At 41.0% G+C, this 26,130-nt stretch overlaps 1 protein-coding gene across 1 annotated transcript in view; it reads left to right on the forward strand.

The window, feature by feature from the left end:
- Positions 1-26,130, forward strand: part of LOC119906188 (kelch domain-containing protein 8B-like) — a 183,662-nt gene that overhangs the window by 31,071 nt on the left and 126,461 nt on the right. Inside the window, exon 2 of the mRNA XM_038723738.1 lies at positions 4,650-6,099. Within this exon, the coding sequence (XP_038579666.1) occupies positions 5,709-6,099 (391 nt within the window). The 5' untranslated portion in view covers positions 4,650-5,708. The remainder of the gene's footprint in view (positions 1-4,649; positions 6,100-26,130) is intronic.

Below are 26,130 nucleotides of genomic sequence, written 5' to 3' on the forward strand. Positions count from 1 at the left end.
TCAGAACTGCCTTAATTCTTTGTGGCATAGTTTCAACAAGGTGTTGGAAACATACCTCAGAGACTTTGTGACACGTTGCAAGTAATCATCAGAAAATGGGTACACTGTGGTTGGACCTGGTCAGCTACAATACTCAGGTAGGCTTAGTACAATGCTCACTTTGTACTAGGAGGCCCAAACTGTGCCAAGAAAATATCATTACATCACCAGCAGCAACTTGAAGCGTTGATACAAAGCAGGATGGATCCATGCTTTCATGTTGTTTACGCCAATTCTGAGCCTACCATCTGAATGTTGCAGCTGAAATCGAGACTCATCAGACCAACGTTTTTCCAATCTTCTATTGTCCAATTTTGGTGAGCCTGTGTAAATTGTTATTTGAATTACTGTTGCCTTTCTGTCATCTCGAACCAGTCTACCCATTCTCCTCTGACTTCTGACATCAACAAGGCATTTTCGTCCACACAACTGCCGCTCACTGGATATTTTCTCTTTTTCGGACTCGTCTCTGTAAACCCTAGAGATGGTTGTGCGTGAAAATCCCAGTAGATCAGCAGTTTCTGAAATACTCAGACCAGCCCGTCTGGCACCAACAACCATGCCACGTTCAAAGTCACTTAAATCCCCTTTCTTCCCCATTCTGATGCTCTGTTTGAACTTCAGCAAGTTGTCTTGACCACATCTACATGCTTAAATGCATTCAGTTGCTGCCATGTGATTGGCTGAATAGCTATTTGTGTTCGCAAGCAATTGAACAGGTGTACCTAATAAAGTGGCCGGTGAGTGTGTTGAAGTCTGCTAATCTCTCTAGTTATACTTTTATCCAAAGCAACTTAAAATTGCTAAGAATGTCAGAGGTTGCACGTGTCTGGAGCAACTCGGGGTTAAGTGTCTTGCTCAGGGACACATTGGTGGATATGTCACAGTTGGGTATGTGAACCCGCGTCTCACACCAAAGGCATGTGTCTTATCCACTGCCCCATCAATGGTTGCTACCGCGCTGGCATGTATGTTTCCCCATTTTATGGCAGAATTGTTGAAACAAAAGAGTAGGCGTGGGTTTGCCTTCCGAAATCATTGGACACTGATAAATAATAGAACAACTAAATGCTCTGTCAGATATTTTTTTTATGTAGGTACCTTCATGCATGTGCCGATGCACAACAGAGCTCTCAACATTGCAAACACACTCACACAGAAACAACCATCAAGGACAACAAATGCTTGTAACATTATTAATGCATTTCCTTGAGATTCAGACACATCATTTACTTCTCCAGTGGGGCTTTCAGCTTTAAAGGATTGGTAAAACAATCCCTTTGCACATCTGAACGTGAGAGACAAATTAAAGGAATAGTTTGACATTTCAGGAATTGTGCTTATTTGCTTTCTTGCTGAGATTTAGATCAGTGCCACTCTCATGTCAGTACACTGACTGTGTAGCTAGCCAGGAGGCAATTAGCTTAGCTTGGAGGGAAACAGCTAGCCTGGCCAACTCAGAATTCATAAATGTAAAAATGTCAAGTTGTGGTCTTAAAGGGAGTTACGCGCTGGAACTATTTGTCTGCAGGCGCATTGACTTCCTGGAGTCTAGTCGTCACTGTGAGATTGTGTTAGGAAGTCAGTAAAATAGTTCCAGCATGTAACACCTGTTTTTACATTTCAGTTTGTGTACGGATTAACCCAGAAGATGCAACACATTAGTTGAGCTTTAAAGGTGTATTTTTGTACTTTGGAGAGAAAGAGAGCTAGCTGTCTTCACCTGCTTCCAGTCTTTATTGTAAGCTATGTTAATCATCGGTTGGCTCTTGCTTCATATTCATGGTTATGTTAGTTATTTTCATATCTTCCTTTCCTTCCTCTTCCATTCCTTAAACGTAAAACTATTCCTTCATGTAATTTGACATCAGGATTTAATAACTGGAGTTTACCAATGATTAATTTTACATGAATATGTAACAACCAGGGGAAATGTCCACATTTTACTGAATGGTAAAGTAGTGCAATCCAGTTGTGCAGTAGTAACAGATAAACATCAGCTAGAGGTGTGTCATATGATATCCTTCATAATACTATAATAATGTGTTTTACTGTAATAGTGTAATTTAAATGTGAATAAAAAACGGCATGTTGAAGTATTAATGTCAAGGCTATGTACAGCAACAGCAAGCATGGCTTAATGCAAAAGCAACATTGCTGCCGGCACTGCTCTGCAGGGCTTAATTGGTAATGTGGAAGCAGTTTGGAGATTGAAGGTCAGATCTGCAACATACTGCCGGAATATTTAAGCAGTGTAAGAAGATGGTAACAGCAAAAGGGTGCAACTTCAAAAGGGTTCAACAAACTTCTCATGCTGTCACTATTGTGAAAAGACCCTGCAATTTCACATTATTTTAGGTAGTTTGATGATCCCGAGGCTCTTAGGATTTTACTTAAATCCTTCCTTTTACCTCAAAGACACTCTCTCATGCACACAAATGCAAAGACTTTCAAATGTCTATTAATATGCAAACACATACACATGCAGATATGGACACACACTAATATTTCTGCTGTAGTCTTAATTTCTTTTTTCCTTTCACTTTTTAAAGGTCAGTGTGTCCATAGGGCTCAAGCCACTTAGTGGGATTAGGAAGAAGGAATCATTAATTATGAATATATAGTATTATTAGTTATTAGTGAGTATGAGCTGGATGAGGACTGCAGAGGAGAGACTGAGGCACACAGAAATAGTGTACATTGTGTCGCTTTCTTTCTCTCCTCCCACCTGCTAAATGTCATTGCTTTCCCTGTCAATCCTCAGGTAGCAGTGTGCATGCCTCCTGCTGTGTCTCAGCCACACACACACAAGCACTTGCACACACACATGCACGCACAGCAAGACTTCTCATTGCTGTCAACAGTATGAATGTGATTCTGATTATAACATGTATTGTAATATGAATGCGATGCTATTATGTTGAGACCTGACAGGAGTACTTGTTCTGAGTCTGTCTGCTTCTAACTCAGCCATGAGTCATCCATGTGGGGGAAATTGTAGAAGCAATAGGAAGCCAGGAGGTCTTAGATTAGCACATTTCAAGCTTTATTGATTTACTGTAGATCTGATTTTGATTATTCCCAATTATAGGGAAAGACCCCCATAAATCACTCAGAAACAGTTAACCTCCAGCCGGCACACTGTATGGGAGCCCTGTTGCTGGGGTGGGGGGGCGCAGATCAGTCACTGGTAGGAAGTGGGCAAATATTCCATAGATGATTTGGACATATTACTTAACATTTATTAAGATGTTACATGAGTGGTATAATTAACAGTATTCACTGATAATCATGACATTCAAAAGTACTATTATATTTATTGATAATAGTTACGTAGTTGAACAGTTCTGGTAATAATGACAAATTACTGGTAGGTCACAATGATGAAATGAGACTGATAATCTTTGTTAAAAATACTGATGACAACTCTGCACTTTAGCTGCTTGAGCCACATAAACAATTAAGATGTGATAACTCTCTTGCAAATAGTTGGCTGCTGAGCTAATAACCTCATTCATTGGCTTGCATAGGCCTATGTTTGTACTGAACTGGACGTACAAGCAAAGACTAAGTGTACTACTGAACTGAAGACTGTCAGAACCAGCGCTGAACGTCACGGTGGTATGAATAGTAATGCGTTCACTTGCTGATGTTCGTACTAAAGTGAATTTTGATGGGGATGTGATTGCTTTGGAAAGTGAATGATCGTCATAGTCAGTGACAGATCTTGGAACTTAACTGAATGAAATGTAAAATCAGCAGTGTGATTTGTGATTCAAACTTCGCAGCTCCTGATTTTTTTCGACGAACATGACACTCCATCAGTGTTCAGCTCAAATAATTCCATTTGATAAGATGTTTAATTGGACGTAGTGATGATGCTCAGCATTTCAATTTGTTTAAAGCTTATGTGGCTCAAAAATACAGATTAATGGCGAAACTATTGCTGGACACAATGGTTAAAATTTTGCCATAGTTTGTGATGTTTTGAAGTAATTTGAATTATTAATGTAGTCTTAATGATTCATTTGCATCCATCCTGGCCTCTGGATTTTTGAACTATTATGTGCTGTTGTGTGTAACCATTTTACGTCATGTTTTCTGTAGTTAATCTGAGTAATAGAAGCAAAAGGAAATATTTGCGAATGGAGGGAAGCCAGTCTTGTGCCACATTTAGACCATTTTATCTATGTGAGACAAACCCATGGCCTCTCAGAGACCAGTTTGGAGGGGGGATAGCAGTGGGTGAACCTGGTTCAGTTGTTGCCCCAACGTGACGTTGACTGACAAGGCACTACAAGCATATATTCCTGTTGGATTACTTTGTAATGCAAACTGTTCTTCCTGGATTTATTTCATTATCTCACCAGTACCTGAAGGATTGTACTGCCACCAACGCAGGCCCTTGCATTGTTTTAACTCAGCGCTGTTTTCATGTCTGAATATATGCTTACTAATGAGTCAGTTTATAACCGCTGGACAGAATATGATATATAACTGTTTAGCATATTAACAGGTTGTTCTTTTTTTCCTTTAATGTAAGATTGTCATTTTAGCTCCTTATTTACACTCCAATTCCTCTTCTAATCCTGTGTTGTCTTCTCTTACAGGTTGGGCCCCGCCAGGTATCCTCATCTGCTCCAAAGCAACCAGGAAGATGCAAAGCACCCAGTTCAGACGGCCCTGTGCCTGACAGCAAGTCATAGAGCAACGCTCCAGGATTTGGAGTTCTTGTTTAATTAAGGGAAGAAAATCTTTCTTAAAATGCAAGGAAGTATTGCAGTCAGTGCACTCCTGTAGAGTTTTCATTTAAAGACTTTTGTTCATTTATTAAAGGATTTTCTTTTTCACTGTAGGCTCTATCAACAGGGTGCAAACAGAACTGTGGAGCTGCAGTTGAGGAGACTAGTAGACCTGAATACTTGCCTTTTGTTTGATGGTATAAAATCCTCTGGCATAAAGGCTCTCCCTTGGATTATCAGGGCACTGGTGAAGGTCAATGTTCCTAAACTCCCTCTTCCCAGGTCTTTGATCCTGTGCCATCTCCTCATTCATTCTTTGTTCTCTGTTTCAATCCCCTCATTTTTGACTTTGAGGTTTTTGTGGGATTAAGTTTTAAGCCCTGGGACACGTTCTTCAACCAACTCCCTCCTCCCTCCTCCCCCGACCCCCCCGAGGAATACACTCAAGCCCAAACTTTAGCCAAAATAACCTCCTGGCAAGATGCAGTGAAAGAGGGCCGAAGAGAAAGGAATAGAGGGGATTGAAGGGCAGATGGCTTCGCTGCTTGAAAACACCAACAGTCGGATGAATAAAACATTTGGATAGAGAGGGAGTCGTGACATCTGGCTGAGGAGTGAGTTAGACACACTCCTCATTCCCTCTTTCTTTCACTAACATCCCTATCCTCTTCAGCCCCCCCTCTATCGATCCACCTTTCACATTTTCTTGTCTGTGTCCCTCTGTGGACACAGGAGTTCAGGTGGTCACTCAAACAGACAGAAACAAGCTTGTGTCTCTGCCTCTGCTCTCGCTCATTTTTGTTCCACCTTTGCCCCCCCCCCCCCACCTTCACACCACCTTCTCCCTCTACCCTCTCCTGCTCCTTCTCTTCCCTCCTCCCCGGCGCGGTGTGTGATGGTGTGTCCCCTCCTGTTGGTCCTGGAGACATGCCTGTGCAGGAGATGGCGGTGAGTCCTGTGAAGTCCCTGTACTGGGAGCAGTTCCCCCCCATGTCACAGCGCCGTGTCTACTGCACTCCTGTCTACCACGATGGCCTGCTCTATGTGCTGGGGGGCTGCAGTGAGACTGGCATGCCCCTGGACAGCGTCGAGGTCCTGGATGTAGAGAGCCAGACGTGGAGCCAACTTCCCCCGCTGCCCACTGCGCGGGCGGGGGCCTCAGCTGTGGCGTTGGGGGGCCAGGTGATGGTGCTTGGGGGCATGAATCAGCAGCAGACCCCGCTGGCCTCCGTGGAGATGTACCACCCTGACGAGGGCAAATGGGAGATAAGGGCCAGCCTGGGTCAGCCGTCCATGGGAGTCACCACTTTGGAGAAAGGTAAGAAAATGGATGGAACCCTGCTTTTCATGACAAATGTGCAAGTGCAACATTGTTATCAATAGAGAGTGCTGCTGCGCTCTCCTAAAGGAGGGTCACACGTTAAGACTGTTGAGCGGATTATAAATATGAGTTGGCCGTGACAACTGATCGGACCAAGATGGTCTTGGTCTGTTTCTGTTTGGGTCAGCTGGTGTTGACAGTTGGCAAATAAAATCAGTGCTTGATATGTAAAGATACTAAATTTAAGGCTTCCGATCCAGTTTGCTTTCAGTCATTCTCATAACATGACCAAAATTGTGTTGCCCAAGGGAGACATACCGGTAAATAAATAGTTCACTCAACCCCAATTCCCCTGTAGGCTATACAGTTGTACATGCGCCTCCATCCAGCTACTCACCCAAACTCTACACTTCTTTTTCCAGCGCAAACTGTACTGCATATAAAAAGTTCTAGCTGCTGTTTGTTGTCCGTTTGTTTTGGTACAAGAACGCACAATAATTGGTGGGTTGTCTACCGCTAGAACTCTAGTCATTATTGGCCGTATGTTGTCTAGTGTATTTACCCTGTCATAAGGTGGATGCTCTTTCCTGGCTGACAAATACAAAAAAATCTATGCATGTCGGTGGGAAAAATCTTTATAAGTGGTTTTATCCAGTCTTTGTAGGTTTCAGCTAGTCTTCAGGTTTGGCCCAAGCTTAAGCAACTGCAGATGTGGTGTGTCAGGATTTTCCGACTTTAAACCCAAATCCGCTGACCACGCGGGTGTCCAATATTATTCCGCAGGCATGTTAGATCTGTCAAGCTTTGGATTACTTCATGATAAACATGGAGCTGTAGTAAGTAAGTAAGTAAGTAAGCAGAGTTTATTTAAAATAGCGCCTTTCACAGATCAAGGTCACAAAGTGGTTTACAAGAGTGAATTATTAGAAATAAGACCTACCCATGTATACACTAAGAAAATTCTGCAGTACATTTTTTGAATTTGTGTTGATTGTTAACAGCAGCAACAAGATGATAATATGGTTTTCATCTTCACATAATAAATCTAACATTTGGGAAACAGTGTCCATCTTGACTGTGTTTAAGCATCAATGATGTAAAACAGACCAGTTTTAAACACCATTAAACTAGCAAAAATAGATTTGGACACACCCTAAATACGTCTGTGCCATGCGCTTCACACCATGTGCCTAGATCATTAAAATAGGCCCCATAATATTACGAGAATAATGCCATCATATAATGAGAAATTATAATGTTTTACCTACCCTATTCTCTGTTGTGCATTAGCCAGTGTTACTGCTCTGCTGATATGGTATCCTCTTCAGACCTAACTAATTGAAAACACTTCTGATATGGCATAAATTTCACCACAAATCCACACAAATGTTAACTTCAGCAGTTAAACATTTGTTTTTATTGTTTTTAATTTATGTGTGGCGTGAGAGCGTGTGAAAAGTGTCTAATGCGTGAGAGTTGGCAGCTATGCTCTGCCTTGTAGGATAAGTAGTGCTTGTTTTGGTTTTGAAAGCCAGATAAGTTAGCTTAAATAACAATTTCCCTTGCATAACTGGTAGATTGTTGGTGTTTGTGAGTCAAGAGGTATGTTCTGTATTTTAGCTATCCACATACAAATTATGTTTACAATCCTTGTTTGACAGGTTTACTTAATTGCTGTGCATGGAGAGTGATTGATTTCCGCTCTGATATTCTAAATTGGTCAGTGCTGGACTGTGTTTTCATTCCATCAATTACTGCCAATAACATAATGCTCATTAAGTACTGATTAAGTGGAGAATGCAGCTGCTTTGACGTATTCACAAGACTTTGAAGTTAACTAATTAGCTGCTCATTTTGGGAGAAGCCCCTCCAAGCTTTTCAGTGGCTGTGCAGCTGCTAAGTGTCTCTTGAATGGAAACTGTTCACTTGTGATTAACGCTGAGTGGCACAGAGATCGATGGCTACTCACATAAGTCATGAAGCTGGTGCTTAACTTAGGATTAGGTTCAGTAAATATTGCAGTGAAGCCATCCCAAGGTTTAGACGATGTAAATGGTCAAGTGGTTGTTTGGTCATTTGTGTGTGTGTGTGCAGAAGTCCACAGCGATGCCTGTGCGTCTGCTTCCTCGTGTGCTTTTATAGAATGTCAAACATATCTTGTGTGGAAGAGCCAGTTGTCACGCAGTCTACCTCCGCTGAATAAACATACTGGACTTTATGTTCATTCCCTAGGCGTGTGCAGGCTGTCTGATGTTGTGTATGTTGGCACAGAGGAAAGGAGAGTCGTGAGCAAGTTTGGAGGAGAAAGGAGTGGAAGGAATGAAACAAGAAAATGAACTGAACACAGACCATTAGAGGGGAAAAACACATTGCATATCTGTAGCCAAGAAGTCCTGTGAGATTTAAAATATTACATTGATAGATGACTGAGGGCACAATAGACACAGACAATATGAAGTTGTTGAAGTCCTTCTTCACTGCAGTTTCCTGTGTTTACATTTCAGGCTGCATGCTGTTGAGTACTGACCTGATAAACTGAGGAATCAATATGACTTTTGAAGGTAACAAAGACAGTGAGGGAATGTTTCTGTAATGTCCATTTTTATTTCATACTATATTTCATACACAAGGTAAAAAAAGGCAGGTACAGTTCAAAGATTTTTTTTATTAAAAACACAACAGAATGGTGAGGCTGGTAATATAAGGGTCATACAAGAAAAGCAGTCCAAAACAGGCAAACATATGTAAAGGCCAAAAAACAGGCAAGGTTTAAGGGACACAGATCATCACCACAGATCATCCAAAAACACTTGGGGCCCTATTTTGACGATCTAAGTGCACGGCGTGAACTGCATGGTGCAGTTGAGTCTGGGGCATGTCTAACAATTTTGGTAGTTTATGAGCGGAATAAATGGTGCGGGGGCCAGACGTGCGGTTCAAAAGGGTTGTACTTAGACTGTGAATTAGTCGTTGGTGTGTTTGGGCATAACATGCAATAAACCAGAGTGTCTTCTACCATTCCCTTTAAAAGCCAGTAGTGCGTGTACCTTGGCCCATTGCTATTATATATACTATCAATTGATTGATTCAGTTGCAGACTCACAACAGAGGGGGGATATGGACAGAAGTGTAGACGTGATGAAAGAAACCGTCTCTGATCATGAAGTCTAACATTACTCTGCAGCTCTGAGGTTTATTAGTGAAGTGTGTCTGAACTCCACTGCAGACTGGAGTCTGTTAACAGACAGATAGCGCTGTCTCCTCTATGAAACGTCTGGTTCCTCACTGCGCTGCATTATTATGAACTATGAGGAATCAGTTGTGGGTCACATCTCTCTCTCTTACAGTGGTTTCTTTATTTAATGCTTTACTGATGTATGAGTGTTTTCTTTAACAATTAACGTTCATGGTTTGAGAGGCTGCTGTCAAATACACAAGGGACCTTGTGGATCTGTAGAAAAACACAGAACATGAATCCTGACCAATTCTATCGCTGTGTTGGGAGATTTTAACAATGAATGAAGTTACGCTGTGTGCCTCATGTATAAATGCTTACAGTGTCTTTCTTAAGAGCATCTTACTATCGGAATATATAACAATATAAAACAGTCACAAGGTGCGCCATTGACATTAGACCTTTTTTTTTTTTTGTTCAATGGTGCAATTGCTGTCTGCTGTATCAAGATAGCAATGTCCCAACAATTTGCCTGACCAAACCTCATTTTACATACTCCCATGGGCACACAAATGGGCGCAATTGTGCATCTGCTATTTAAACAACGTGGGCGTTGGGTGTGAAAATGACAACTGAGTTGGTTGGAAACTAGCAATGGCACTTGTGCTGCGCTTTGCACTGGGTGCAAGATAGGGCCCTGGGAAACAAACACTAGGAAAATGGCTAGAGTGTAAGATAAAATGTCAATAGCAAAATGGCAACAGACAAGAGGAACACACTGACTTAAATATACCAGAGGGGTGAGGAAAACAAGGGACAGGTAAAACTAATCAAGACGGGGCAAAAAATTACACAGGTGGGAAATACAAGCATTCACACACATTCACACACCAATGGAACAGCCATTGTAAGCAATTTGGGGTTCAGTATCTTGCCCAAGGACAGTTCGACATGCAGACTTGAGGACAACGGGCAGGCTCTACCTCTTTAGAAACAGCTGCTCACTTTTAAGCTATAACTGCTGGAGACAGTGATTTCAACCAACGCATGGAGCTAATTTAAGTGGTGTTTTGTGTTTTTTAATAATTAACCAACACTGAGAAACATTTCGGCAGCAGAAATACAAATCCATGAGTAAAAGACTAAAGTTATTTCCTGTTGCAGGAATCCCATGGGATTCGAGATTGTAGGCAGGTTGCAAACTACTCTTAACAAGACAGTATTTCTCCCTCTACCCTCCCAGTATTCATGCTCTGTGCCCCAGTAACAAGGTCAAGACACCTTGGCGTCATTTTTGGGCATGTATAGCTCCGCAGTCAAGTTAACAACAAAACATCTGCAACATCCTGTTAAGTTAGCAATAATAAAAAACGCAAAGTCCAGTTACTGACTACTGGTTAAAGTGAAACGGCCCGTTGCTACCGTTGTGAGACGAGTCAAAGATGAAAGCGAGTGTCTGTAACGTTGATGAGATAATGATGAGGGACTATCCCTGGTACAAGAATTTTCGGGAGCAGCAGTCAAGAGGTTTCCATTCAGACTTATTACAGATACAGACTGTTTTAATGGAGGGAGGATTGCAGTGAGAGTACTGCAGTGTAAGGTGTGACTGTGCAGCAATGGCAAATTGTGGTCAGGTGTCTCACGAGTCAGGTAGGAGGGCCCCGTAGCAGAATTTCTTTTAGGTCCCAGGGAGGTCAGGACCGGCTCTGGTGGTGACATAGGTATGTGTGATGTGATCCGGTCTAATCCCTTTCTGACATGGCAGTGCCTATTATAACCGGATAAGGAAGGGAAGCTTGTAAAGCACATACTAACACATTTATTCATTTTCAAAAATTTATGGGGGCCTGTGCCCCAGTAGCGCTTTATGTCTAGCAACGCCCCTGACTTAGTAATATTTTATGTTTAGTATATCAGGTCTTTATTTATAGTTACCAAAGAGAACAGTGTTTTTTTTTTGTAGACTATCACTGTGCACTGTAATGAGCATCGAGATGGGACATGCTTTCAGTCCAGAAACTAGTTCAGAAGAAGAGCTCTGCTGGAAAGCCCTGTAGTCAAAACACTTCCCTAAGTGGATGCTGTCACACTCATTAGAGAAAAGCTCAACATTAACAGCTCCAACGCTCATATTTTCATGTTTGAGTGCTGCAGAAAAGATTCACTCAAGTGCATTATTCTTTGCAGCAGTAGCGTGAACAAGAAAATATAAAGGAAATCCATACACAACAGGCCCCTCATATCAGTTTCCAGTCTTCAGTGATAATGGAAAGGAAGAACACATGATATTTGGTTTAGTTGATAAACACCACCACCAGTAAATCCTATGGAATTCATTAAATTTAGACCCTACCAGACCCAGTGTTAATCTACGAGGATTACGCTGTTGTAAATGTTTATCTTAAATGTATGTCACCCAATTCTTTCTCTGCAGCATTATTACTGTGCAGTTCACTTGACTTTGTGTATATTTTGCTTAGCAACGTGTCCATGTTATTCTCTGAGGCCTTGTGTGACAAAGGACCAACTATAATGGCCACTGTGTATACTTGTGTGTGGCACCCTGGTTGCTGTATGCTGGTTGATAGTCAGTGTTCTGGAAAACATAGATAATTCTGTGTGGATACCTACTACAGTGTGCCCTGTAATATGTCCCGTTAACATACCTGCCTGCATTAGAAACAAAACTTCACAATCATTATCTAGATCTCTGTGTCAGTCACATCTGAGAAGGTTTCTAGCTGAATCATGTGAAACTCCTGCAGTTGTATCTGCCCTTAAGGGATGCAGAATTTAAATGAGATGGAGGTGCAGAGCAGTGATGAGAGTGGTTGGGCACAGCATACTGTGCAAAATAGTGGCCTTTGAACCCCACTGCTCCATTTAAAAACAAGTCTAAGGACATTTAGGTTGTGACACGCAACAAAGTGTCCAATGAATTTAAATCCAGGATGCCTCTGATAGAAGATGAATATGTATAAATTATTGTGTTACTTTTTTTTGATGAATTTCTGTTGCTTCACTTGAGTGACAAGTTAACAGGTGACTCCTCCAACTAGTTATTATGGTAAACAGCTGGACCTTGATCCGTTGTGATCTGTGTTGTAGAATTAAAAATGCTTCAACACATTACTTCTCAGACAGTTTGATGTCATGATTATCAGTTCAGCACGTCTCACTAGTCTTATACTGTGTTAACAAAGACAACAACAGACTGAAAGGGCAAGATGGCCTACACACTGCATTCCCGGGTAGCATGGGGGTAAATTTCATCTCACAGTAGGGGGCGGACAATAAATATAAAATTTCTCAATTTTTGAAGGGGACACAAATAATACAGCCAAAATTGTACTTGTAGGCCGATAGGATATGTGTACAGAGAGAGAAGTCTTACTACTATTCTTCTGGCCAACAACACAAAGCAATAGTTGTTTAAATATGACTTAAGTTCATAGGTTCAGCACTCGGCCATATAATCCTAAATAACTTGCGTCCTCTAGTCTACATAGTAATTTAGGTTTCTTCTGGGATAGAGGATGTCTCTTACATAGCCTATATATATATTAGATATTTAACGGCAGCAGGCCAACTGATCTGCCACTTAACATGATAATGCGCGAAACCCAACACAACGGTAGATCTACGGTATCAGCCTAATATCGGTTCACACACAGGATTATTGCTGTAGTAAGAGATGCACAGATTACATTTTTCCTGGCTGATTCCAGTTACTGATTTTCTTTCTTGCTAAGATCTGTAACTGCAGCATACACAAACATTTTTGTAACTATTTATTGGAAAAATATATTTTTATTAGGATCCCCATCAGCACCAGTATAGGAACTGTTAGCTATTCTCACTGGTCTCAGTTGTATGGTCATAATGAAACACTGATTATAAAATAACTATAAAATAATAAATTACACACCATTTTAATTCTGCTTAATTCTCCAATTTATTTTTGTGTTTAATCACAAACTACAGTAATCTGCTCACCTTTGTTTTCCCGTCAGACACACAAGCACACACTTACACCTGTCGTCTCTCTCTGTCTGTGGGGCTTTATTTGTCGGCAGTTTTATTTAAAAGAACTCGCGTTTGGTTTTTCACCCACAATTCCGTTTTCACAGCAGCAGATGAGCTGCATGTGGAGGAGGCTTGTTGTTAATTACCGATAGAGACCACTGTGGTATGAATGACATCGTCACCAACAGCTGCTTTCACTTTTGCTTTACCTGCTCCCGTCTTTACAATATCCACCGCGTCCCTTTCTGTGAGTTTCTCTGCATATGTGGTGAGCGTTAACTTCCACACACCTAAGACATGTTTTAGCCTGTGTGTGTGTGTCTGTGTGTGTGTGAGAGAGACATGAGGTTACTGTCAGTGCACACATGTAAAACACGCTGCAGCTCAGCCTGTTTGTAATGTTCAATGTGACCGGCAGAAAATTGGATATTTGACACTGCTCGGTCCCGGTCACTGGTCGGAGCCAGGTAAGTGAAAATAAACGGCCTATTTCAGTCCCCAGATGATCAATCTGCGCATCTCTACCTGTAGAAGACGAGTTACAATCCAATAAACTGTTAAATAAGCTACCAAATAAGCTAGGAAATGTTATAATATCATAGAGGGTCATAGAAAAATAATTGGTTATCACAACTTTTTGTCTTGATTAAGTGCCTCCCGTTTTTTGTGACCACGCGGACCTGTGCGTGCCAGGACTAGCGCTACCAGGGGACCAACCAGTGCTCCCGAGTATAGTCGAGGCTTAAGTACGCATTTAAGATGTAAGTGAATTGGGAAAACGATAACACTGCTGGAAGAAATAACAATGTTAAAACAGAAAATAGATCCACAGTAGAAAGTAAAATTTGAATATAGGCCTACTTGGACTACCTGAAGGAATGGCAAAGAGGAGGCCAAAAGCCTTTATGGAGACAAATAAAATACACCTGTGGGTTCTGTTGCTGTATGGAATGTGGAGTTAAAAGCTATGATTTGTGTGTAAATCGGCATCGAGTATGGAATACTGTTATTTGTAATATTCAGTTACTACTGCACTGTAAGTCAAGATTTTACCTAAGACCAAGAAAAAGATGCCAACAAAAATACTCTAAATCCCACAGGGACTTTGTGTACTGAAAAGTCAGTTGGTACTTGCATGCATACAATGTGGGGATTATCTAAAATGCCCTCCTTTTGGGCTCAAGTTGCTGCCACCCTCGCTGACAGATTAAATAGTTCTGGACAATGTCTTCCAGAAATCTACATAAGAAGAGAGTTTTGTTTGCCGGTTTAACAGATGAAAACAATTCTGGTGATAAGATGGAAACCTGCCCCCATGAACTCTCATATTTCAATAGAAGTTGTTATGAAGTCTTAAAATAGATTACATTTTATTGTACCAAAGGGGGGATTTGTTGAGTGTGCATTATGCGTTGTTCCAGAACATAGATACATTTACTAATAACTCCTTGCACTATAAATCATGATGTTTCTTGTGCCCTAGGAGTTAAACTAGAATCTATTCAAGCCCTTGTGAAGGCTGCTCAAAAACTCAAATTAATCTTTTAATCTTAAAAAAAAAAAGGGGGGGGGGGGTACTATCTATTTTACTGTTGTTGTCCTAGACCCTGTAAATTCAGCAGCTGTAGACAACCGCTATACTACTTGAAAGGGGGAGTGTCAGTGCGGCCTTGTTAATGAGGCTGCAGACGGGAAGAAGCTATTTTTGTGGCGAGAGATTTTGGCCATGATTGACCGCAGCCTCCTGCTAGAGGGGAGAGTCTGAAACCTCAGGGTGGGAGGAGTCAGCCACAATCTTTCCTACACGCCACAGAGTCCTAGAGGGGTACAGGTCCTGAAGAGAAGGAAGATTGCAGCCAATCACCTTCTCTGCAGAGTGAATGATACGCTGCAGCCTGCCCATGTCTCTGACAGTGGCAGCAGCGTAGCAGATGGTGATGGAGGAGGTGAGGATGGACTCAATGATGGTGGTGTAGAAGTGCACCATCATTATCTTTGGCAGGCTGAACTTCTTCAGCTTCCGCAGGAAGTACATCCTCTGCCAGGCCTTCTTGGTGAGGGAGGTGATGTTTTGCTCCCACTTGAGGTCCTGGGAGATGATGGTGCCCAGGAAGCGGAAGGAGTCCACAGTGGTGACTGGGGAGTCACACAGGATGATGGGGGAGGGTGGGGCTGTGCTCTTTCTGAAGTCCACAACCCTCTCCACAGTCTTCAGTGCGTTGAGCTCTAGACTGTTCTGGCTGCACCAGGTCACCAGATGGTCGATCTCCCACCTGTAGGCGGACTCATCCTCAACAGAGAGGAGCCCAGTGAGGGTGGTGTCATCCGCAAACTTCAGGAGCTTGATGGACTGGTGAATGGAGGTGCAGCTTGGCAGCTGTTGCAAATAGTTTTTGTTGTGTTAAATTTAGGGTTTGTGTGGGCCATAAGAGGTAGTAATAATGCTAGAGACCTAACAGAGATGTTTGTACATCTCGTCTCATTGTTCATTTTCTTCTTCTTTTAGGAGGTTTGTGGATATTAACTTATGGAGTCTGTTACTTGTATGAGGGCACTCAGTCTTGTTTGTGCTATATTCCTGTACCTTAACCAAATATTGTTATTGTGCTATAATATTACAACACATGGTTCTTTGTTTAAACGAGTCAGCTGGAAACATTAAAATGAGTTTTCAGCCACCTCAAAAAGCTGTTGATCATTGTTAATTGCACATGTTTGGTGCCCATGCAGGAGGTTGTGGACCGTTCATTTTGTGAGGCTAACAATAATGTAGTGGTGGTTGGCATGGTAAACATGTAGCACGTCTGACTGTCATGCCTGAGAAGGAATTTACATCCTGTCACGGGTCATCAATTAATGTTGTTTTTTTTGTTACCTAAAAATGGATAATGGGGTGGTATGAGGAGAAATGCAGATGCTAGTTGGTGCTTCCCAGTTTGGAAAAGCAGAGAGTTGGACCGGCATGGAAGCTAAGTAATGTACTGCTGTGGACAGGGTCCTCAGCAAAACGTATTAGCCACCTAAAAGAAGGACCACTGGAATAATGGCTAATACACTGACGATAAGTAAGTACCTTATACAGCCCCATTTAAAAAACATAATTATAATCATAACTCAACTGTACCTTAATTATACTGTAGTTCTTTGATCTTAAATACAATGTACTATGGTGGTGTTATTGGTGCTGGTGTTTCTCTGTATTTTCCATAAACCCCTATTCGTTCCCTACACCAAGGTGATAGTTGCACATTTAGTCATAGAGCCTAAGCAGTGGTCTTTCTTATTTAAGGAACATTTTACGATGATACAGATTTTTCATGTGAAAATGCCGCAACATTTCATGCAGTATTGTGTTAAATAAAAAGTGCAGGAAAAAGGGGTTAAAATACATAAGCTTTCGCGTTTGTGTGTGTGTGTGTGTGTGTGTGTGTGTGTGTTTGTGTCTTTCAGATGTTGGTCTGATGATTGACATACCTTGACCCAACCTCTCCTCTCCTCTCCTCTGTCACCTCTTAGCCGATTCTGTCCATCTCCTGACTTTCTCTGCATTTCAGAGGCGACCGATCAAGCAAGCATTGCTGTTGCTTGGCAACAAGTGTGTCTGCCGTGTTTGTTTTTAGACTAATCAGAGAGAGCAAGCAGATTAGTTGCAAGTGTCTGTTTGTGTGTGTCAGGCAGAGCCACAGGCATGAGTGTGTGTGCGCGTTCTCTGTGAAAGTTAGCAGCAGATGCATTTGACAGAGTGAGTGCGTGCATAATTTTGGCGTCTTTTGCTGCCTCTAGTGAAGTGAACACCATGTATGAGTGTGGATTTTTCTCTCTCTTATCCTCCAGTTCTCTTTTTCTGTCTTTTCATCCTTCATCATTAATCCCAGTTTAGGGTTTGCCCTTTTATGCTGTCTTTCCCCTCACTCCTCGTTTACCTCACGCATGGATCAGCTCACACCTCAGCAAACTGTGAAACACACATCTTTTCCTCTGGCTTAGCTCACTTTGCACAGGGACATGAAACATTGTGTATAATACATTCAGTCACACACTGCTCCATTAGAATATCTAGTTTTTAGTCTCATGCCTTAGTGAAGCCACGCTTTAATGGCTGCTTTAGCATAACTCAAAAGTGGCATACTCTTACTGCGCTGATGAGTATGATTTCCTTTTTCCCTCGGTCTGTGGGACCGCTGCCCTCTCTTTAGTCAACAGTCATTGTCTGTCTGTCAGCTGGCCTGTACACGGCCTGACTGAGCTGTCAGGCTGCTGAAAAATATAAAGCATGTTACTACAAGGAAGAAGAAGATAAAGGCAAGCTTTAATGGCTTCAAAGTGGTGGAGGAGGTGAAGTCAGTACAAACACAATCCCAGAAAAGACACCACTCTTTCCTCTTGTGAGAGAGAAAAAGGTTTGAAAGCAGCTTTACTTTAAATTTCCCTTATTAAAACAGCCCTGTGGTCGCCTTCAATTCTTAGAATTTAATTAAATATGTATGCTTCCTTTGTGCTTCAGAAATTCTTGTAGCACTTTCTACATCTTTTCAGGTCCTTGATTTCCTTGAACAACCTATGATGGCTATGGTTTCTGGGCTCCTGGAGCTTCAGAACGTATTATAGAAGAGTCTGCGTCACTCTCCTACAAGCAGGGTGCTGTAAATTTCCATGTGATCTGATAATATACTAGTGTTTTGGGTTTGTTTGGTCACGTGTTGTATTTGTGATTGGAAACAACAAACTTAGAAATATGAAAGCTTATGGATGTCTGGGCTCTGCGAGACTTGATTCTGATTATTCACGGAATGTGTCATTTCACATGTTAATACAGTCTTGTTTAATAGTAAACATCAAAGCAATCAATCTCTCCAGGTGTTGTAGTCCCCTTTAAAAAACACTCCTTGGAAGAAGAGGGATAAAAGCAGCCTTCCCAGGGTTTTTACAGCTTACTTCTATCAACACTGATGCAAATTCAGATTCCGTCTCTAATGTTCATATCTGTGTTAAAGTAAAGAAGTGCTTGAGGACACAGCAGGACACAGAAAGATTCCTCAGCAGTTTCTGTGAATCAAACAGTTGTTCTTGCAAGGGAAATTCAGTTAGCTATTTTAGAGTTGTATAGGAAGCTTTTCAGTGTCTCACACAGACTGTATAAAAGAAGAGGACATAGTCACTGTGACGTTACCCAGTGGTCTGTGGACTACTGTGCTGAAGCCTGTAGATTGGCATTTTGGCTATTGTCATCTTGTGTTTTTGGAACCAGAAGTGACCATATGTGGATGAGAGGGTGGAGCTGGGGAGGAGTAAGGGATGACGTAGCCATGGATTTGATCCCCTCCTAACTCAGTTTGCTGATGAATGCACATTTTAGCTAGTGCTAAAGCATACGCTGCTTTCTTGTGTATTTTACTCTAAATGGCACCATAATTTACAAAATGACTGAATGAATGAATGAAGACTTGAAATAGTGATTGAGACCATAACATCAAGGAAAGTGTTTTCTGAGGTAATCAAGTAAGAAATGGGATCATTTAGTCATTGACTCTTCTTTTTGAAACCAGTGGGGTTGCCCCATGCTGGCCATTGGAAAGAGTACAAGTTTGGATTGCCTTCACTTGTCAGAATCGGAGGTTCTTGCTTGGTGCCTCCTCAAAGGTTTTTGGTAACAGTCAGTTACAGTGCCAGAGTTTGCTCCCAGATCTGTTTGCACTGATCAATTCCTTTTCCTTTGTACATTTATAATTGAGGTTTATTGCAGTGCATGAAAAGACACCCCCTCATGCATTCTGAACACAACCTGTGTAGAACCACAACTGTGTATTGCAGCACAAAATTCATGTTCCTTTCAACCAAATTATTACTTTGCTTTACTTCAAAACCCTGTTTCAAAAATGCATCACTATATCAGAATGCATGCAACAAATGGTAACCTGATGTCTGCTTTACAAAAAAGGGGTGAAACAATTGTTCTGTGGTTTTGTTATACTGTGCCACTAGGTGGTCCATCTGTCTGTTTCATAAGGAGTAACGCGTGTCCAGGCTGCACACATGTAATATACAAGCTCCTCCACTAGTTGAAATAATAAAGTTTTTATTATTATTTGCTTCACTGGCAGTCCTGAGAGCAACCTAACTCCCCTGAGTGGTAGTGTTGGTGGATTCTGCAACATAAAGTACCAAAAATAGACATCCAACTGAGTTGTTTTTAGGCAGCTGTCTCGTTTAACTAGCTACCCAGAGGCAGCTATGGTGCTAATGTAGGGTAAAGCAGTAATTTTTAACAACATCAAAACCAAAGTCATGAACTTTATAAGTGACATTGATTTACATAAGAATCATTATTCTTATCTTCTTCAATTCTGCATAGGTTAGCAATAGGTTTATCTTTAATAACATTATATTGCTCCGTTTACTGCATACACACACCAGTCGTGTGTCTTATCTAGTAGTTCATTGTCTAAGAAGGCAAGTGTTTAGGCAAATTTTGGATTTAATACTTCATATCAGGAGGAAATTGATAATCTTGCAGAGTGGTGCTCAGAAAACAACCTGCTGCTCAGCGTCTGCAAAACTAAGGAGCTGATCGTTGATTTTAGGAAGAAGAAGATAAAGACACACACTCCTGGCTACATCAGTGGAGCTGAGGTGGAGCAGGCGAACAGTTTCAGGTTCCTGGGAATCAGCAGCACAGAGAACCTCACATGGTCGTCTCACATCTCCAGGCTGGTGAAGAAAGCTCAGAAACCACCGTATTTCTTGAGGAAGCTTAAGAAGACCAAATTCCCACGCCAACGTCTTGTCAGCTTTTACAGAGGAGCACCCTTACTGGAAACATCACTAACATGGGATGTGCACGGCCCAGGACCGGAGGGCTCTGCAGCGGGGGATTAAAACTGCTCAGAAGATCATTGGTACCCATCTCCAGAGCATCAGTGATGTCGGTGAGGTGAGGTGCCTACGCAGAGCCCAAAGGATAAATGTAAATACTGTTTCATCTCGTGTCGGGCTCAGACCTGGCACGTCGCACATATTTGTTGTTGATTGTTGATCTTTGTTGTTGTATACTTTTATGTTGTCAGTTTATATATTTATATGTACACAATATTCTCTTCTGTTGCAGAATAATGCACATGTATATATCTGCAGCATTGTTATTCCATTCCATATTTATTTATTTCTACATTTACTTTATCACCACAGCAAATTACTTGTATGTGTAAAACACTACTTGGCAATAAAGCTCCCTCTGATTCTGATTCTGATCAAAGAGTGTTCTCCACTGCTGGAGACGTCGGCAGCTCCCTACCCCCTATGTAGGGAGTTGTATGTAGAGCACTATATAGTGAGCTCACTCGCATTATTAAAAACAACACTTTCGGACACTACCCCGATCGTTATTTCGGCATCATTAATTACGTCATTGCCGTCGAACAATCAGTTTTTTCTATCAGTGCAGTGCATGATGGTATGTAGAGCTTGGTTAGTGACCATCGGTTGTACACTACTTTTCAAAATGCATTCTGGGATACATTGAGTCGACTATATAGGGTATAATAACTCTCACTATACATTTGGACAGCACTACAAAATGGCGAGCTCACTATATAGTCCACTATGTAGTGAGTAGTGGGTGATTTCGGACACAGCCATACTGTTAGTAACAGCACAGCTGACCAACATTTGCTGGGACAGACATTTAGTCAGTGACGTTTGTCAGTAAATAACATTTTTATTTAATTGTTCTCATACAAGACAGAAGACTGTAACATGTTTCCAAAACGCTGCAGCTCATTTTCTCAAATCAAAAAGCTCCTGTACTCTACTCCCACATACCATACAGCGTTTTCCTTTAATTTAATCAAGAGTTGATTGAGGATTGACACAGACATGAAATGACACACATACATAGACACACACACACACACACACACACACACACACACAAACACACGATTACAGAAATGCACCCGCTCAGTTTGAATGTGATGAAATCATTAGTCCCTGTTGAGGATGTTAGGCTTCTTTGATCTGATCTCCTGATCCTCTGCCTGCATTACTACTGGTACTGATTGACCAACAGATCACAGGGAGTTGCAAGTACACACACACTCGGGTGTATAGGGTCAATATTTGAGATCTTTCTGCCTTTAGCTTAAAATGAACTCCACCACAGAGGCTAATCTTACTGTATGTGTGTGTATTTTCTGATTTTGTCTTTGTGTGGATGCATTTTTACTTTGTGTGTTCTTTCTGTGCTTTGGTTGGTCTGTTTCTCTTCATTAAAAATAATATCTGTTTCACTCACTCACTCACACACACAAACGCACCACCATTCAGACTTCACCGTGACTTCTTTAGATGCTCATTGAATGCTAGTCTGAACAGCTTTTTCACATTTTGTATCTCAGCATTACAAACTAAAAATGAACTGTTTTTTTTTAAGCCATGATTGTTTGTGCAAACTCTTTATGCAACTTTTAACTTATTTTTGAAAGATTTTTTTTCTGAGAGAGAGGCTTACATTCATGAAAGCAGAAAAGCCTGAGATAATGAAATCAAAGTGACATTTGTCTGTGGAGACTTGGCACACATACACAGTCTGTTTTGCATGACAAGGCTTTTCCGTTCAGTGTTCTGAACTTAAGGCTTGTGCTTGGAACAAAGTTTCAAACTTTTTACTTTTCATGCACCTCAGTAAAACACTAAACCCATAGTGCTGAGCAGTGAGGTTTCTACTCGAGGTGTCAGTCTCTGAAGCCTCTGATAGTGTGGCCCAGCTGAGCTGAAGTTAAGATGCTGGAGTTTCTGCAAATTCATGTATCATCCAGTGCTGTATCACTTGTTAAAAGAGCATAGCTGAAAGAAACATCTGCATTTATAATTACTTTGCATTTGCAAATGTTATCAAGAAAAACTACAATGAAACACAAACAGGACTGCTGTATGTAACTTTAGAAAGAAGAAACAACACATTCTTTCTCTTATAAATTAAAATATAAAATGTACTTTGCTCAGTTTTTCTTTTGCATCTACAGCTCTTACTTGATCTCTTATAATCACTAGCTATGATGGCTTAAGTTAACTAATGTTAGGTAAAGTTTACTTAGATATTGGCTGTATAACTGACATTAGTGATTCAGTTTGCTGCCTTTATGATGCTAACTTTTAATTTGTAAAAGGTGGAATTTTATCTTATAGAAGTAGCCTCACTTTAAGTACAGACCTGGAGGCAGCCAGCCAGGCTCTGTCAAGTCTTTAAGATAATCCACGCTATGCACGTCCTAAATCTAGATGTTAAGGTTAGATGACAAGATATTTACAGCTCATTAATTGTGTTTGATAGCCGGAAATTTGTGAGTTATTGAAAACATTAACAGTAAGTGGGTAGTGATGGGGAAGTGGATAAGACACATGCCTTTGGTGTGGGGGACCAGGCTTCAATTCCTGCTGCGACACATTCACCAATGTGTCCTTGGGCAAGACACTTAACTCCTTGTTGCTCCAGAAATGTGCGACCTTTGATATACACAGAAACTGTAAGTCACTGTGGATAAAAGCGTCAGCTAAAGTAATTATTATTAAATTTAAATTTGAGGTCAGCCATTCAGAAAATGTGTGTTTTTTCTAGACTCATCATTTTACACTGTTGTTCAGGGAGCAAATTCCCATTGATGGTAGCCTCCATAGACCAGCCACAGACATATTGAGTTCTTAGCGCTGCTCTAGCTTTTTCTCAACTGGAATAACACCCGCACTCTTACCAGTGTAAGTACAGCTATTACTGTCTCCACCTACACATACTGACTGCAAAACATTCAACAAGATCTTCTGTCAAAAGACATTCAAGAAACGTAAAAAATGTCAAAGTAGAGGTAGATGAGAGCGGTAGAGCAAAAGTGGATACAAAAAAAATACATAGAAGAAAACCCGTCGAGAGAAAATACTCTTGGAAATGCACTGAACATCACAGACTGATGATACACAACAACTTCAGAGTATCTGAGAGTGCTGATGTCCTTAAAGAAGAAATAAGTTGAGAGCCTTAACAGTGAAAAAAACTCACATGATCATATACCCTATGCCACTCTGACTTAAGGCGCTTTGGCCAAATACTGAGGTGCTGACTCTTTAAAGTTGCAGCTAGGATTACTTATGGTGCAAGCCAGGGGCTAGTAATATGAAGCAGGATTTGAAGTTAGTGAGAATCTTCAGCTTCAACCATGGGTCAACCCTGGTACATCGCCATGGTAACTTACGATGACTGGCTAACCTGCTCTGGAACAGGTTATGTTCAAGATAACAGATCAACGCTAAAAAAAAAGCACAGCGTAGTCACCAATCAGTTCTCTTAGAAAAAGACATCCCCATTCTGTTTTTTACTGTTTTATAAGCTGTGGGTGATGTGGAGATACTTTTGAATACTGAAATCATCCTACAGCAGAGACTGACACAAGCACTTAAGCCTTATTCATGTTCTTATAAGAAAAGACATAAGGGTTGGGGTTATAATAAATATAAAAACATTTCAAAGCTGTAAGCTGCTTTAATATGTTTTTATATTTATTTTTCATGTACTCTTAGTATATATTTTTGGTATTCAATTTGAGTTTAATAATAAGAATGATTTATTATAACTTTAGTTTGCATTTGTTTCTTACACCTTTTGCTATTCGGACGAGTTTCAGTGACTGTTGCCATGGTTGAGATACAGTCTTTTGACCACTATTTGAGCACTTTTCATGACATGAACAGATCTTTTGTTTTGTTGCTTTATGAATTTAATTTAGAACAATCTTTGGAACATTTTGAGTGTGAAATATATGTATCTGATTTTTGAGTTGAAAGAACACTTACTCAGTGCCTGCAGCTTTTAATGTAGAAACGCCAACACAAGCTTAATAACGCTAAAATGGTCATACCCACCACAAGAATACATCAAAGCAGCACATTAAGTTAATGGAACACAAAAGTGTAATAATAGCTGTTATGTGTTTAACTTCTTCGTATTTTTCTGATATTAGAGTTTGTTTGTCAAATATGCCACTCTGCTACCAGTAGACTTGTCCGTGTTTGCGATCTCATAGCTGGATTGGGATACCCTGGGTTGATTTATCTAGTTGATAACCAGCGTCATGTGACCGCTTAGCATGATCGCGATTGGAAGGGTTAGTAATGCCAGATAACGAAAAGATATCCTAGGTATGTTGAACTTGCTTGTTAGTAGAGGCCCCTGCCCCTGGTCTCTGATTACTCTAGACTCTAGGTACGGCGCCTCATCCTCTCTGCAAGAGAGCTTTACCAGGGGAAGCCTGGAGCCCTGCTGAGGCTTTCATTAGAAGCTCAGAGAGAGGATGATTACAAAGGAAAATCTACACAAACAAGAGATGACTGCCTGGCAGTGTGAAATCTGGCAACATAAAACAACAACACCCACTTGTGTTTCAGGAAAACAGAGTTTGAGAAGAGTGAATCAGAGAAATGAGATGCAAAGGAAAAACATGAGAAACATGTAGGCTATAGGAATCAAAAGTGGCTTTGACTCATAGTTTTTATTTCAGTTTGATCAATGCTAATTTGATACATGCAGGAAATTTCATAATAACGCATTAAATTATTATGATGGAAATCAACTCTCTTGTCTTTCTAGCTGACTGGGTGCTGCGGTCTCAAGCAGCTCTTGCACTTGCTTGTCAAAGAAGACGACTGGCAGTGAGCCCTGGCAAGAAACTTAAGAATAAGAATAAGTCCAGACATTACAAATAGTTCAGTAGACTGTAGGGGGGCAGCGATTTTGGGCACACGCTGTGCTTCATACTGTATCTTTTTGCAATAGGACAGCTTTAGGTTGGTAGGTAAAGCATTTTTATCATTTTCTACGTTCAGATGGAGGTCAGACATGGAGCCGGCTTTTATAGCTCCTACATGTCTGGATTTTTTTTTTTTTTATAAACTTGCCTCGCTTTCTGCTGTCTTATTTTACAGGAGAAAATGTTTGAACTGGTCTCATTATCAGTTGAGCTTCACTTTTGCACACCATTGTTTCCTCAGGCTTTTTCAAGAATAAAAGGCCTTTTTACGTAGAGCCACATCCCAAAAACAGCAACTTTGGGGGAGTTAGTTGAACACATCAGATGAGGTCAGCTAGATTGGAGAGTGGAGAGATTGGAGAGTGACTTGAGAGATCAGTGCTCACACTGATAACATTTTTTATTTCAGCACAGAAAGCTCAACAGTCACAACAACCATAAAGCGAGCGCATGTAAATTGAGAGAACAAACAACAATTCTTTCTCTCACAAATGTAAAGTTCAATTACTAAGCAGTAAAAGGAAAAAATTCAATACATTCAGGGGGTTTTCTGCCAGAGTCGTATGACTGTGCTACCAGTAGGTGGCTAATATCAGCTAATGTTAATATTACTGTATAACACACATTACCTTTATCAGTCTGAAACTGTTTGTGTCTGGGATGGGAGGGGTCCCCCAGAATCTTTCCTGTTCGTCTCAGAGTCCTGAAGGCATACAGGTCCTGAAGGGACGTAAGATTGCAACCAGTCACCTGTACATGCCAGAAACCTTACGGGAATAATTTTACAGAAACAGTAGGGAGAAGCTGTGACAACCACTGTGCTACTGTAATCAGCGAATCATCAACACAAACCCAGATGAGAATACTGACGTGGGGTTGAGCTAACGGACATTAAGTGTCATACAATGTGTTTCAGTTTGAGATGAGAGCAAGTCGATGTTGAAACAATTTACATTTATGGGTGAACTACTCCTTTTAAAGCTACAAAAATATTTTTATTTTAAAATAGCACTTTCCCCAGCCAAAATCCCG

Source organism: Micropterus salmoides, unplaced genomic scaffold, assembly GCF_014851395.1.
Source record: "Micropterus salmoides isolate LMB-PRFRI ecotype aquatic unplaced genomic scaffold, ASM1485139v1 Ms_hic_scaffold_16, whole genome shotgun sequence".
NCBI lineage: Eukaryota > Metazoa > Chordata > Actinopteri > Centrarchiformes > Centrarchidae > Micropterus > Micropterus salmoides.